Genomic DNA, 12,257 nt, shown 5'->3' with positions numbered 1-12,257 from the left:
GGTCCGCCCTGGCCCCGGCTCTGGTCTCGGCCTGGCGGCAGCAGGGCTCTCACTCGGCGGGGCACAGCCCGGTCCCTGCCGGCGGGCGCAGCCCCAGGCGCTTCCGAATGAAGGCGGCGATCAGGCGCTGGGGCCGGTGCTGGAACTCCCGCAGCACCTCGTGCGGCGCCCGGATCTGGTCACTCTCCAGACGGTCCAGGAGCACCACGCAGACCACGGCGGCTGTGGGACAGCCGGGGGTGCCTGACCTCGTGCCCAGGGCAGGCACCCCCCTGCCTGCGGACACTGCCCCGAGGGCAGGAGAGGAGCCTGGTCCCGCTGCCCGTGCCAGGGGACGCGCCCGAGGGGCCCAAGTGGAGGGACGCGGGGACCGGGCACCCCCTGCTCACCCCCTCCTTCTCCAGCAGAACAGGCGGAGGCCGCTGGGCCGCTGCGCCAGGGCTCCTTCGAAGGCCAGGAGAGGGAGGAGCAAGGCCTCACTTTGGCTGTGCCTAACATGTGCTCAGGCCTTCTAAAACTTTTATTGAGGCACAAAATTTGTTTTAGTGCATTCTATAGTTAAAACCATTAGAAATGCGGTTTTGGCCCTCGGGCTGTCTTACTCTCGGGCAAACCCAGCTCCTAGGCCGGGGCAAGGCTGGGGGGCGCAGGAGGAGGCGGACACGGCCGGGGGGGACTCACCTCTCAGGCCACACAGCCTGCACAGGGCCGCGAACGCTGTGGACTCCATCTCAATGTTCCTCACGCCGGCGTCGTAAGCTCTTTTTAAGTACTCTAACTTTTTTTCACTGGAAAAAGAGCACAATGCTCCATCTAATCTTCCCTGACCTTGAAAGGAAGCAGAGAAGCGTCACTGCTGGCCCCGTGCGGGTTTGCGGTCACGGTGAGCAGGGGTTTGGATGGGACGCGCAGCAGTGCCTGCATGTTGTCTGAAACCGACTGATAGTTACTTAACTCCCGTTAACCTCACTGTTTACAGCAGGGCGCTATGCCTCCACACGGAGGAGGAAGTTGCACAGGTTTTAACATCTGTAAAAAGGAGGAGCAAGCCCGTAGGTGTGGAGCACGGGGCGTATTTTGCCCCTGCAGGGGCAGCCCATCGCAGCTCCTCCGAGGTCGGTGGCATAGGCCCACCCTGGAGGTCTGCCAGGTTAAATCCCCAAAACGCCATGCAGCTGTGGAAGAGGTGCAGCAGGCCGGGCAAAAACGGAACACTGGGGAAAGGAAAACACCCTTCGTTTCGGTCTCACTTTTCTTCAGGGACTGCCCTGGCTGGCAGGCAGCTGGAGCTGCTTGTGTGCAGCGTTCCCTGCCTGGTGCCATCGGCACTGACGGGAGCGGGGTCCCGGGGTGCTCATGCTCCCCCCCGCTCCCCCCTCGGTCCTGTCCCAGCCCTCTCCTCAGACTCCACGGGTGGCTCTGGCTGTCCCAGAGCCGTGCCCGGTGCAGCTGCTCCTCTCGCACAGGATGGAAAGTCCTTGATGCGTCAGATGTACCTGCGGCTGCGCTAACCTGGGCAGAGCACTTCGCTTTATTGCTGTTCCCATTGTTAATCCTCTCAAATAGCTTTTTGTTTAAATAAAACATGGCCTTGAGCAACACACAGATGGTCGCATCTGCGAGCAGATCCTAAGGTTTATAAATAGTCCTCAGGTTATTAATTCTTCATTTATTACATTTCATCTACTCTGCAATCAGCACTTAATTTTGCAAAGGAAACGGTTCCAGAGTAACCCAAGTCTGTTTACGTAAATGTCACAGGCTTCCTGACATTTTTCTAGTGTTTGGTAGTTCTGAGGTTACAGCCTCGTAGGAAACAACTCAGCCCACCCCAGCTGCCAGGCCTGTGCAGGACTGTGGGCCAGGGGCTGTTTTCTTTGCAGGGCTGGCCTGGCCAAGGGCCGAAATGGGGGTTGCATGTTCTGGCAGTTTTGCCTCCACCAGAACGTGAAGAATTGGCACTATCCAGGGGGAGGAAGGACAGTTGAAGATCATTTTACCTTCATAGAAGTCGTAGGTGCACATGGTGTGGCCGATGAGCGTGGGGAGGTCAGGAATCTCCTTGCTGCAGGTGAGGAGCTCCTCCACCAGGTCCCTGTCGAGCTCCGTGCTCCGCACCACCACATCATCCAGCACCACCTGCTCAAACCGCGGCTGGAAGGAGGAGTCCACTGCCATGTCTGTGATTACAACGGACCCGGCCTCGACCCCTGTCAAAATGAGGGCTGAGGCTAAGCCAGAGCTCATAACACTTGTGACCTGCTGCAGAGCTTCAGCATGACAGGAGAACCTCTACAGATACACGTGTGACTGCAGGATTATTCTTTTTAGTGAGTAAAACAGATGTGAGAGAATAATTGAAATTCATGTGGTAGCACAGATGTACAAGTAAAATGCACAGAATCAGCACATGATGAGTGATTGTGGGACTGTGCTGAGCAACGGCGATTTGATTGCGTCTGCCTTGCAGAGATCATGCCCCCCCAGCCTGTGCAGGCAGCAGCACTGCCCCAGCCAGGGACCCCCAGCGCAGGGGACTGCAGGCACCAGGACAGCCAGGGGGATCCCACAGCACGAGGGTGGCTTCCAGTCAAGTGTTTTCTGCTTGAACTGTGGCACCCGGTTGTTGTGAAGTCGGAGCCTTTGTTCATTACAGAAATAGACACTCTGTGAAGCCATTCACTGGGTTTTAACCCAAAACAAAATAACACCTTGTTTGGTATTCAGGGACCTAACAAAATGCTAAAGCTTATCATTGCATGACCTGTTGCTGAGGATTTTTTTTTTTTTATTAATAGCTCTCAAGAAAGACCATGGATAGCTTACCTAAGCCTCCGGAAGTACCGATGCGTATAATAGTGACGTCTCGGCACTTTGCATGGTGGAGCAGTTTGATTAGCTCGTGGAGCATGATGGAGATGGAAGGGATGCCCATCCCATGCTGTCGGGAGGAGAGAAAGGAGAAGTGTCATTCTCTGTGGGGCTGTGGCAGGTATGTGATGGCAGCAATCTTGGGATTCTGCTGTGGCCTCTTGCTGCTGCTGAGGCCAACAGCCATTTTTGGAGGGGGGAGAGACATCTGAGTGGTGTTGCAGCCTGCCCAGGTGAAGCACCTCACCTTCTTCTCCTCCCCTTGATGCCTTTAAGGCTGCTCTCATCTCATCCCCTCCAGTGCCTCCCAGCCCGTCCGCCCCACGCTAGCTCCAAGTGCACCAGGGATGTTTGTGCCCCTCGGTGAGGGCTGGTTTCGGGGCCAGGCCTTTGCCACTGAAGCCTCGTGCCTCGCAGGCCACCAGTCCTGCTCCCTGGCTCGTGTCTCCTGTCCCCAGGGCTTGGGGCTCCCCCCTGCCCCGGGACCGGCCTCTGCCCCAGCACCGCTGCCGCTCCTCGGGGCTGGCAGACGCTTGGCAGATCATGAGCTGTCGAGGCTGCCTCTTCTTTCCCCAGGGCCCCCTCACATGATCATCTCAGTTTTCTGCTCCATCGCTCAACCAACATTCTTTTCTCGGCTTTACCTCTAAAAACAAAACCCATTTGGTGGTGTGAGGTTTGTTTGTTCCCATGAGAAATGCCTCACGTTTTTTTGATTTTGCTATCATGCTCAAAAACCTGAAGGAAGCACACGTGAAGGAGCAGAGTTAATTTAACGTATGCAGGCAGTTCTTATACTGCTTTGTCTCTTTTCGTTTGGTGAGACTGATGGTCTGTAGGCTTGTATCGTGTTTTAAATACAAAAACTTTTGCATGTTGTTATTCCAGAACATCAGCCTGACTTATCTGCCAATGCCTAAAAAATTTATTCTCATTGTAAATATTCAAAGCAGGAAACTGTGTCCCTGCCTCTGGTATGTTTGAGTTCATTTGTGTTTCTAAGCAACTTGCAAAAATGCGATGTTGGCAGCTGCTCTGCACGAAGCGTTTTTGGGGGAGGCTCTGTGCGTGCTCTGCCCTGCGTCCCCTCGCAGGGACCAGCCAGGGGGTCGATGGCTTCTGCGCTGGCCCAGGAGTGGCGTGTAGCCAAGAGCCCAGCGTGGGCTTTTCATCTGGGCACCTCACGGCTGCTGCCAGGCCGGGCAACAGCAACACTGGTTGCTGGGTCTGTCAGATTGATTCCCTCAGGCTTCTCCGTCATTCAGGTTTGGTTTGGTCAGAGGTACCGAGCGTGAGCTCTGTCACGTGGGTGACGCTGTCTCCTGCAAATCAGACTAATCTTGTGCCTAAAGAAATGACAGCAGGACCCAGCCCTGGAGTATGGGCACTCATCAGCACAGCCCGTATTTGCCTTTTCTCTGTGCAGTACCAAAATTCTGCTCTTAAAGAATAATTAAGCAAGGTTTTTACTTCAGAGCTCATGTGTGTAATAGTTCCAGCAATGTTTCATAGTTCATGCGTGGTGGGAAGTGGGCTTTGCCTCTCAGATTGCCAGGCTGCTGAGCTGAGCAAAATATGTGCATGTTCATTTTTAATACAAAGCTTTTTAAACCAAACATGTAGGATACCGAGAAATATCATTCAAAGAGAAGCAGCTTTACCACGGCTGAAAGGTTGTGCTGGTGGCAACAGCTGAAAACTGAGGAAAAAAAATCTGCTGGCGGGGCTGCGGGAGGGAGAGGTTGTGCTGGCCACCCTCTCTCCCACCAGGGCAGATGGGCGCCGCGCTGGCAGCAGCTCAGACCCTGGGGCAGGGGCCGCCCTGAACACCCGTGGTGGAAAACGCGTGCGGTGTGGTGCAGCATGGCACGGCGTGGTACTCACGCTGATGGAGAGCACGGGCCCAGCCCGGTACATGGCGTATCGGTCCGTCCCCGCGCAGATGTCTGCCAGGTCCTTCCCGTCACCTGCCAGTCCCAGCTCCTTGTGCATGAACTGGGCAAACGCCCTCATCCTGTTGGGGCTGCCCCCAACGCAGACAAACTGGGAGTAACATAGGAACGTGTCAGTGCTTTGTAGCTAAAACCGGTACCAAGAGTTGGTCTCAGTGCGGCGGCGGGGGGCTGCGCCAGGCGCGTCTCCCCAAGCGCACTGTGGGATACCGCTCCCTCGCAGGCGTCGGGGGACTTCAGAACAACTGAGGGTCTCTGAGCCAGGAGTTAACACTAAAACCAAGCAAGGTCCAGACAGCTGCACGGCTGCACACATTCGGTGTCAGTCCCAGGCCAAGACAATCTCAAATAATTCAGCAAATCTAAGCTATTAGTATTTCTACTGACAGCAAAGCAAAACCAGATGTTAGAGGAGCTCGTCATTTAATTTATTCTATCAACAGTGCCGACTGCAATTAGCGAGCACTGCTGATGACACAGAGGCCATAAAGTCAGGAAGCAAAAAGGACAAATTTTACATATTGAAGGAAAAAATGCTCCCTGAACGTAGGAGGGTGACCAGTGTGTGGCTGCAAGGACAGCGCTGCTGATCTGTCTCCAGTGGCGCAGGGGGGCGGGACCCTGCCCGTGGCTCGGCCCCAGGACCCTGGCGCTGGGGGTAAAGGCTCCGGTTCCAAGCGGAGGAGGATGCGGATCATGACAGGCTGGCTTCAGCAGCAGGTCTCAGCCAAAAATACTACATCCCCCTTCCCTTGTCTCCAGTAGCTGATGATTAGATGCTTTGGACAAATGCTTCCTCCGTCTGCCCTCCAACACGGGGGCAATATAAAATTAGGTTTTACGGAACTACAGGTTTTTAAAAGGGTAATTTTCTGTTGGGATTTCTGCCCAAAACAAGCAAGGCTGGCTGACCTCCCTGTGCAGGCTGCCCGGGGTAGCCGGGTCCCCTGGACGAGCAGCCGGCCGCTGCTCTGGCGGGAGCGTGGGACAGCAGAGCTGCGGGCGGGAGCTCCTGCCTCCCTCGGGCACCTCCTGTTTACCTTGACATCCCCAAACATCGCCGGCAGGTTGTGCGTCTTTGTTCCCAAGTCCAAGTGATACAGCACGTCCTCCTCCATCGAGTCCAAGTGTGGGTTTTTAACGTGGACTAGCCCACTGCTGTGGGGAGACGGGGCAGAGGGGGGTCAGGGGCCCTGGGCCCTGGCATGGGAGTGTGGAGAGGGCAGGATGGGGCAGGGGTGGCTGGGAGCCCCCCGGGGGCCACACGTGGCCCCAGTGTCAGGGGAGGGATGGGACAGGGGCACGGCTGCCTTTCTCAGAGCCCCACTGTCACAGGAGCTCCTCGTCGAGCACTGTTGGTGACCCTCTGACGTCGCCGTTATTGTGGCTGCCTCTTTGGCAAAAAGCGTTTCTCAGTGTTTATCATCAATTTTGTCAATGGCAACCTTAGCTCTTCCTTTCACATAATTCTGACAGAAATATCTAGCGGGTAATGTACTGTGCTGTTTTGTATGTGACAGCTTATTAAGCTCTTAGCAAATCAGGATTTTATATTTATATTGTCCCAAATAACTGCCTGGCAGTACAAGCAGAAATTCAAATTCAGATTCTGCAGGCAGCGGGAGGCCAGTTTGCCTTCCCCTTCCACCTGCTTTAATAGAAGGAAAGCAACTTAGTAACAATAGAGGTCAATTTTATAAAGTCTTAAAACCCAGAGAACATTTTTCTTGTCTTACTAAAACAAATTCAAACCCTCCAGTTACTCACCCGGAGTAGTCTGTTGTTTCGGTCATAGCAGCTTTCCTGGAGTCAGCTGAAAGCAATACTCTGCGGTGGAGGCAAGGCAAACACCCCGCTATTTCTTCAGCTGTTGGGTTTGGGAGCTCAGGAGAGGTCTGAAGGGTCTCTGCGGGGGGTTAAATACGCTTCCTCGCTTTGTGCGGCTCCCAAGATCAACAGTGGCACCGCGGTCCCCCGCCACCCGCCCCCCTTTGCCCCGTCAGGTGCGAGAGGTTCCTCCTCGGCCGGCGCTGCGGTTTGTCCCAGATTGGCTGTTTTTGCAGGTGTGTCACCATTAACCTCGGCTTGCCTTCCACGGGGCCGCTGACCCGCTGGCCCTCTGCCCACCGGGCCATGTGGCCGGCACACGTGCACACCAGGGTGCTGGCCCGCCCGTCGCCGGCCGAAGCTTTGTGCCAAGGGTTTGTCGGGTTCACCGCCGCGTCGCGGGGCCCTGGGGATTGGGAGGGCGCTCCTGCCCCGCACACCAGCTTCAGGCCCTGCCTTCCCTGGCCCACCTGCTGCAAATTCAAACCCAGCTGCGTTTCTCTGGGGTGCACAGAGAAGGAGTTAATGTTGTAGCAAAGCTCCACAGGCAGCGGCGGGTCCCTGCGCGGGTGCCATCAGCCCATGCCCGGTGCTGGAAGCCCCAGGCTGTGTCAGTGCTTGAGGGGATGTGCTCCCCAGGGCTGGGGTGTGCTTGTCTTCGCCCCAGCCAGCCCGTCTGAGCGTGGGGTCGCTGGAGGCCAGGACGACTTCTACATTTCAAAGCGTCGTGGTCCTCCTGGGTGGCCCAGGAAACTGTCTGAGAGGGCAGATGCTCCCCAGGTGAGCGTTGGAAGGCAGATGTACCCGTCCCCACCAATCCCCGGCTTCACCTCCTGGCTCTTAACCCTGACAAGTGACTTGCAGTGGATTTGTCTCTCTCGTTGGCTGCAGTGCCCAGGTGCAGCGACGGGCAGAGGCTGCACCGTTCCCAAACAGATCGCAAAGCAACTCGTCCTGGCCTGCAGAGGCTGATTTCGTTCTCGGCAGTGCCCAGACAGTGGTGCTTGTTCTGTCTGCACCCACCTCCGGCTCAGCCATGGGGTGCTGGACGGCCTCTGGGGAGCAGGCGGCAGCGCCGGGGTAGCCACACGGCCCCGCCCGCGGCTCGAAGCCAAGGGCAGCGTGGAGGCCACGCTGCAGCCAGGGCGGCCCCCCAGGCACAGGAGGCCAAGCTGCAGGCGCTGGGTCGATGCTCGGCGCCTCCCGGGTGCGTCTGCCAACAGCGAGCTGAGCCGCGGTTCGAGGCAGAGTGCACAAGGAGAGGGCTGGGCACATGGGTCCTGCTGCCCGTCCTGGCACGGCTGAGCCAGTGCCCTGGAAGATATTTTAGGCAGCGGCTGGAGGGGCAGAATCTGGCTTTTGCTGTTGGCCTGGGAATGATAGATGAAAGCTCTGGTTAAGCAGATAAGTGCTAGGTAATTAATTACCATGGTGACCGAACCAATAAACACCTCTGATTTCAGTGCAGATTTTGCCAGCCGATGCTTTTGATCTCGGATCACTTCTCTGTGATTTATGTGATTGCTATCGCAGGTCCTGGCTGTTATGGCAAACGCTTGTCCTAGCAGTGAATGCAGAGAAGCAAGAAGAGTCTGCAGGAGCAGCCAGTGGGCTCGTTGCAGCCCCTGGGCAACCTTAATTGCCTACAGAGGTTTTTATTATTTTCTTTTTTAGCTTCGACAACTTTTGTAATTGGAGCCACGTGAACGTGGTCAGGCCCAGCAGGCCATGGGCTTTGGTGGCTGGATCTGGGCTGGGGGGCAGGCATCCCCCGGGTGCTGGTGAGCTCCTGCACCCAGGACCCCCACCTGACCCCCCCCGGATGGCTGGAATTGCCTCCCCCAGCCTTGCTGCTGGTCCCCACGCCCCCAGTTCGGTAGCTGGTCCCTGCTGGGCTCACTGCCCCGCTCCTGCCCACCTGCTGCCTGCACACCCCCATCTTCTGGGCTGGTATCTAATGACGGCTTTGGCTTCTTTCGGAGGGATTTGCAAGGCCCCCTCCTTCCAGATGCCTCACCCCTCATGCATGGTGGTTTTCTTCTTCGCCATTTAGCTGGTTAATAAGCACTAAAAATAAATGAAAGACAATCAGCGCACGGTTGCTGTCCATTCAAAGCTGCAGCCCTAGTTAGAAACATTGTGTGTGTGGCCTGCCTACAGCCGCAACGAGGCCCTGTTCCACTAACGAGGCAGGGAAGGTAATTGCTGTAACTGAGGCAGCCTTTTGCTGGGCAAATACACCTCCAAACCCTTAAAATTACAAGACACCATCTAACTGCAAATAAGCGTTAGAAACCAGAGGCATAGAAAAGTGTCAGCTGGGTGTCTCGCCCCAGAGAGGGTCAGGCTGGATCCGAGGAGGGATGGGAGCAGAGCAGAGCCCTGGCGGGTATTTCAGGCTTGCTGGAGTCGTACCAAAGCCAGGCTGGAATGATTTCTCTGCTCTGATGAAGTTCTTCCCTCCCTGAATGCTGTTAACATTTGCCTGCCAAGGATGAGTTATTACTGACGCTCCACAGCACTCCTGAAGAATAAGGATCTGGAGGCTCTTTTTCCTTTCAGACCGCACCAGATTGCACCGTGAGGTGCACAGGAAAAGTTTCCCCGGGGCTGCGCACATCTTCCTCCTGCAGCCGTGAAGCGCCTGTCGTGTGCAATTGCTGTGCTGTTCAGCACAATCCCCAGTGTTCCAGGCACGTTGCAATTAATGTGCAGGCGGATTGTTGCAGTTCTGTCCAATTAGCATTACCTGCGTTGGAGAACACAACAGGAAGGTTTGCTGTGCCGGTGGCAGCTGTCAGCATGCTGGGGAGGCGACACCTCAGTTTAGGCCTCCCTGGCCCCGGGCTGGGGGGAGCCAGGGCAGTTCCCCAGCCTTTGCCGAGAGGCTGATTTGGCATACGGGGCCCGGGTTGTTGTTGATGCCCGAAGGAGAAGGAACAGCTTGCACATTGAGTCCAGATGAGTCCGTGGGATGAGTGGGTGCAAAAATCACCTGCTGCAAAGGGAGCGCAGCTGAGAGTGACGAAGCGGCACACGGACTCGCCCCGCTCCATCATCTTCCAGCAGCTCCAACACCCGCAGGCTTCGGAGAAAGGACTTTGGCCCGTGAAACACCAGCACTGCAGTGGCTGAGCCCCCCGTGGGCACCGGGCACGGCTGGGCAGGGGCTGCACTGAGCAGGCAGCCGGTGGTGCCGGAGGGAAAGGCAGCACCTGGCTGCATGTTGCGGCGAGGCGGGAGCGGTGCGGCCCCGCGCTTCCCTGGGCAGAGGTCACTGCCTGGGTCTGCTGAACGTGGCGCTCCCACCTCTCCCCCTTCCCCACCTTTCCTGGCGGAGCGTTTGTGGGCACGCCTGGCAAGGTCTGCACCTGCACGGCTCAACCATCTCAGGACAAAACAATTTCCTGGAGCACATGGACAACTTCTTCAGTTAAATATTTACTTACGAACTAAAAATAACATTCCAGCACTCCCAGCTGCCATCCCCGATGTCCTTGCCTGGTGGTCAGTGAGGCTCCAGCTCTGCCCCCTGCGTGCCCAGTCCCACGGGAGACCCCTGCACCCTGTGTGTGGCAGAGGGGTGAGAGTTTGGGGGGAGCGCTGCTGAGTGAGCAGGGACGGAACCTTCCCAAGCCACAGCTCTGCCTGGACGGACAGGCTGAGAAATCGCCAGTAAGCAATGTTCCTGTTGGTGTTTGCCCCTGCCATGTTCAAGGGAACAGGGACAAGCGTGTTCTTTTTAAGTAAACATGATTGCACCAGGGGAAGCAGTTGACTCGTGCTTTTGGCTTCCCAGAACTGATGTTGAAGGGAAGGGGCAGCACCCGCTGCTGCTGCCCAGGTTTTGGCACCTGCCTCTGTGCTGGTCAGCTCGCTGCCTGGCCTGTGCAAACGTTTGGTTCCCTCCTTTGTGATTATTTTGCCCGTGCTTGTTCTCCTTCAGGATGGCTTTAAATCTATCCCAGGCTGAGGTGTGACAGTGCTGCTCTCACCGACTGTGGGGCGGCTTGTGTGTCTCAGGCACTGTTTGCCCTCCTGCTTGCCACGGCAGAGGCTGCAGGAATGGAATGGAATGAGAAATATTTTCAGTTGAAAGGGACCTACAACGCTCATCTGGTTCAATTGCTTGACTGTTTTCTTCTTCTGCGAGGCAGGGTGGGGAAGTGGGGATGGTGCGAAGGGGAGCTCATTGCCCTGAGCGAGTGTTTGTTTGTGACTGATTCAGAGCTAAATTCAGACTTTCCAAGTGCCAGGCAGCAGAGCTGTTCGCACATGTGCTAAGGGATGACAAATAAAGCATGATGAAGTGTACGGCAGAGTAACATATGGCAATCTAGACAGGCTCTCAGCAAGAGAAGAGCTCGGGAGAGCCAGCGCTCCTGCGCCCATCCAACACCTCATGTTCAGTGCTATTTTCGCACAGGCAGTCGCCCGTCGGTCCTTGCGCGGCGGCGCCGTCCCCCCGCCGCGGCCTGCCCAAGCTGCTCTGTCTGCTCCCAGCAAGCCCGGGCAGTTCCTTCTCGAGTCGGTCCATTCCTGACTCCTCTCCCCAGGTCCCTCGGTGCCAGTGCTCTGCTCCCCGACGCTGCTGCTGAACGAGATGTTCCAGCGTTTGGGGAGCAGCCCCGTCCCCAGCGAGGGCAGCGGCCCCGGCAGCCCCGCGGGCCTGGGGCTGGGCAGGAGGGGAAGGGTTGTGCCCCTTCCGCCGCCCTCGCAGCGAGCCCCGGCTCACACAGTGCATTAGTGTCAGCTTTTAAATTAGCAGTTCTGGTTCGTTAGCAGAGAGCTTATGAAAATTCACAATCGGAGAGATGTCTGGTGTATTCCTCTAGTAATGATTCCTGGCAGTCGGCATGAAGGAGCAGAGGAAGCACTGGGGAGAGTTTTCACCTGACAGAAACAGGGCTGTGTGCCAACCGCGCAGAGCTTCCCCCCTCCCTGCCCCTGCCCTCCCCCTGTGCAGATCCAGGATAGCAAACAAGGTGGGCAAAATGTAGATTTTTATCGACTGTTTGCTCTGGCTCTTTGCTTTGTCTTGTTTATTATTGGTATAAATCTGTTCCTGGCTTCAGAAGAAGTCAGTAAAACTCTCTCAGAAGAAACCAGGCACCACAAATCCTCAGGGCATGCGAGTAACAGCAGCTTGTCGGGACATGTTTTCCCCTGAGGTGAAACGCTGTCACAAACCCATTTATTTCAGGCAGAAATCAGCTGCCTGACGTGTGTAGCTGTTGGAGGAGCTGCTGATCCACCCATCCCTGCGTTTGCTGCACTGGAGGAACTGAGCACTGCTGCTTCCTTGCAGGGAAGTTTCTTGGAGTTGTGGACAAGGTTGTGTTGCTTTTCCCTGCGTACCCATTCTGCAGTCTTGAGCACTGTGGCCACTCCTGGAGACGGGCAGGAGTCTGCCTGCTTTGCAGACACCTTTCTGCTTGAACCCTGCCCAGGCAGAGGGGGGCTGTGCCCACACGGCTGCCCGCGAGGTGCCGGTGCCAGGGCAGTGGCCTCGCACGCTCGGTGAGCACCAGCCTGGCCCCTCATGCGCCGCAGGAAACGCCGCTCCGGTTGGGTTTAAACCCGCCAGTTTCTGGCCGGAGCCGGCAG

At 56.6% G+C, this 12,257-nt stretch overlaps 1 protein-coding gene across 1 annotated transcript; it reads right to left on the bottom strand.

The window, feature by feature from the left end:
• Positions 1-49: 49 nt before the first annotated feature.
• On the bottom strand, positions 50-7,297 carry UPP2 (uridine phosphorylase 2). Its single transcript, XM_026852237.1, has 7 exons — positions 6,591-7,297; positions 5,864-5,981; positions 4,756-4,914; positions 2,827-2,941; positions 2,001-2,210; positions 682-828; positions 50-222 (listed from the first exon to the last, which is right to left on the bottom strand). Exons 1-7 carry the CDS (start codon positions 6,614-6,616, stop codon positions 50-52), a joined length of 948 nt encoding a protein of 315 aa, XP_026708038.1. The 5' UTR covers positions 6,617-7,297.
• Positions 7,298-12,257: the final 4,960 nt, after the last annotated feature.

Source organism: Athene cunicularia (assembly GCF_003259725.1).
Source record: "Athene cunicularia isolate RWA chromosome 7 unlocalized genomic scaffold, athCun1 chr7_part1, whole genome shotgun sequence".
NCBI classification, from domain to species: Eukaryota; Metazoa; Chordata; class Aves; order Strigiformes; family Strigidae; genus Athene; species Athene cunicularia.
Note: the sequence above shows the minus strand (reverse complement) of the source record. Positions and strands in the feature narration are given on the sequence as shown.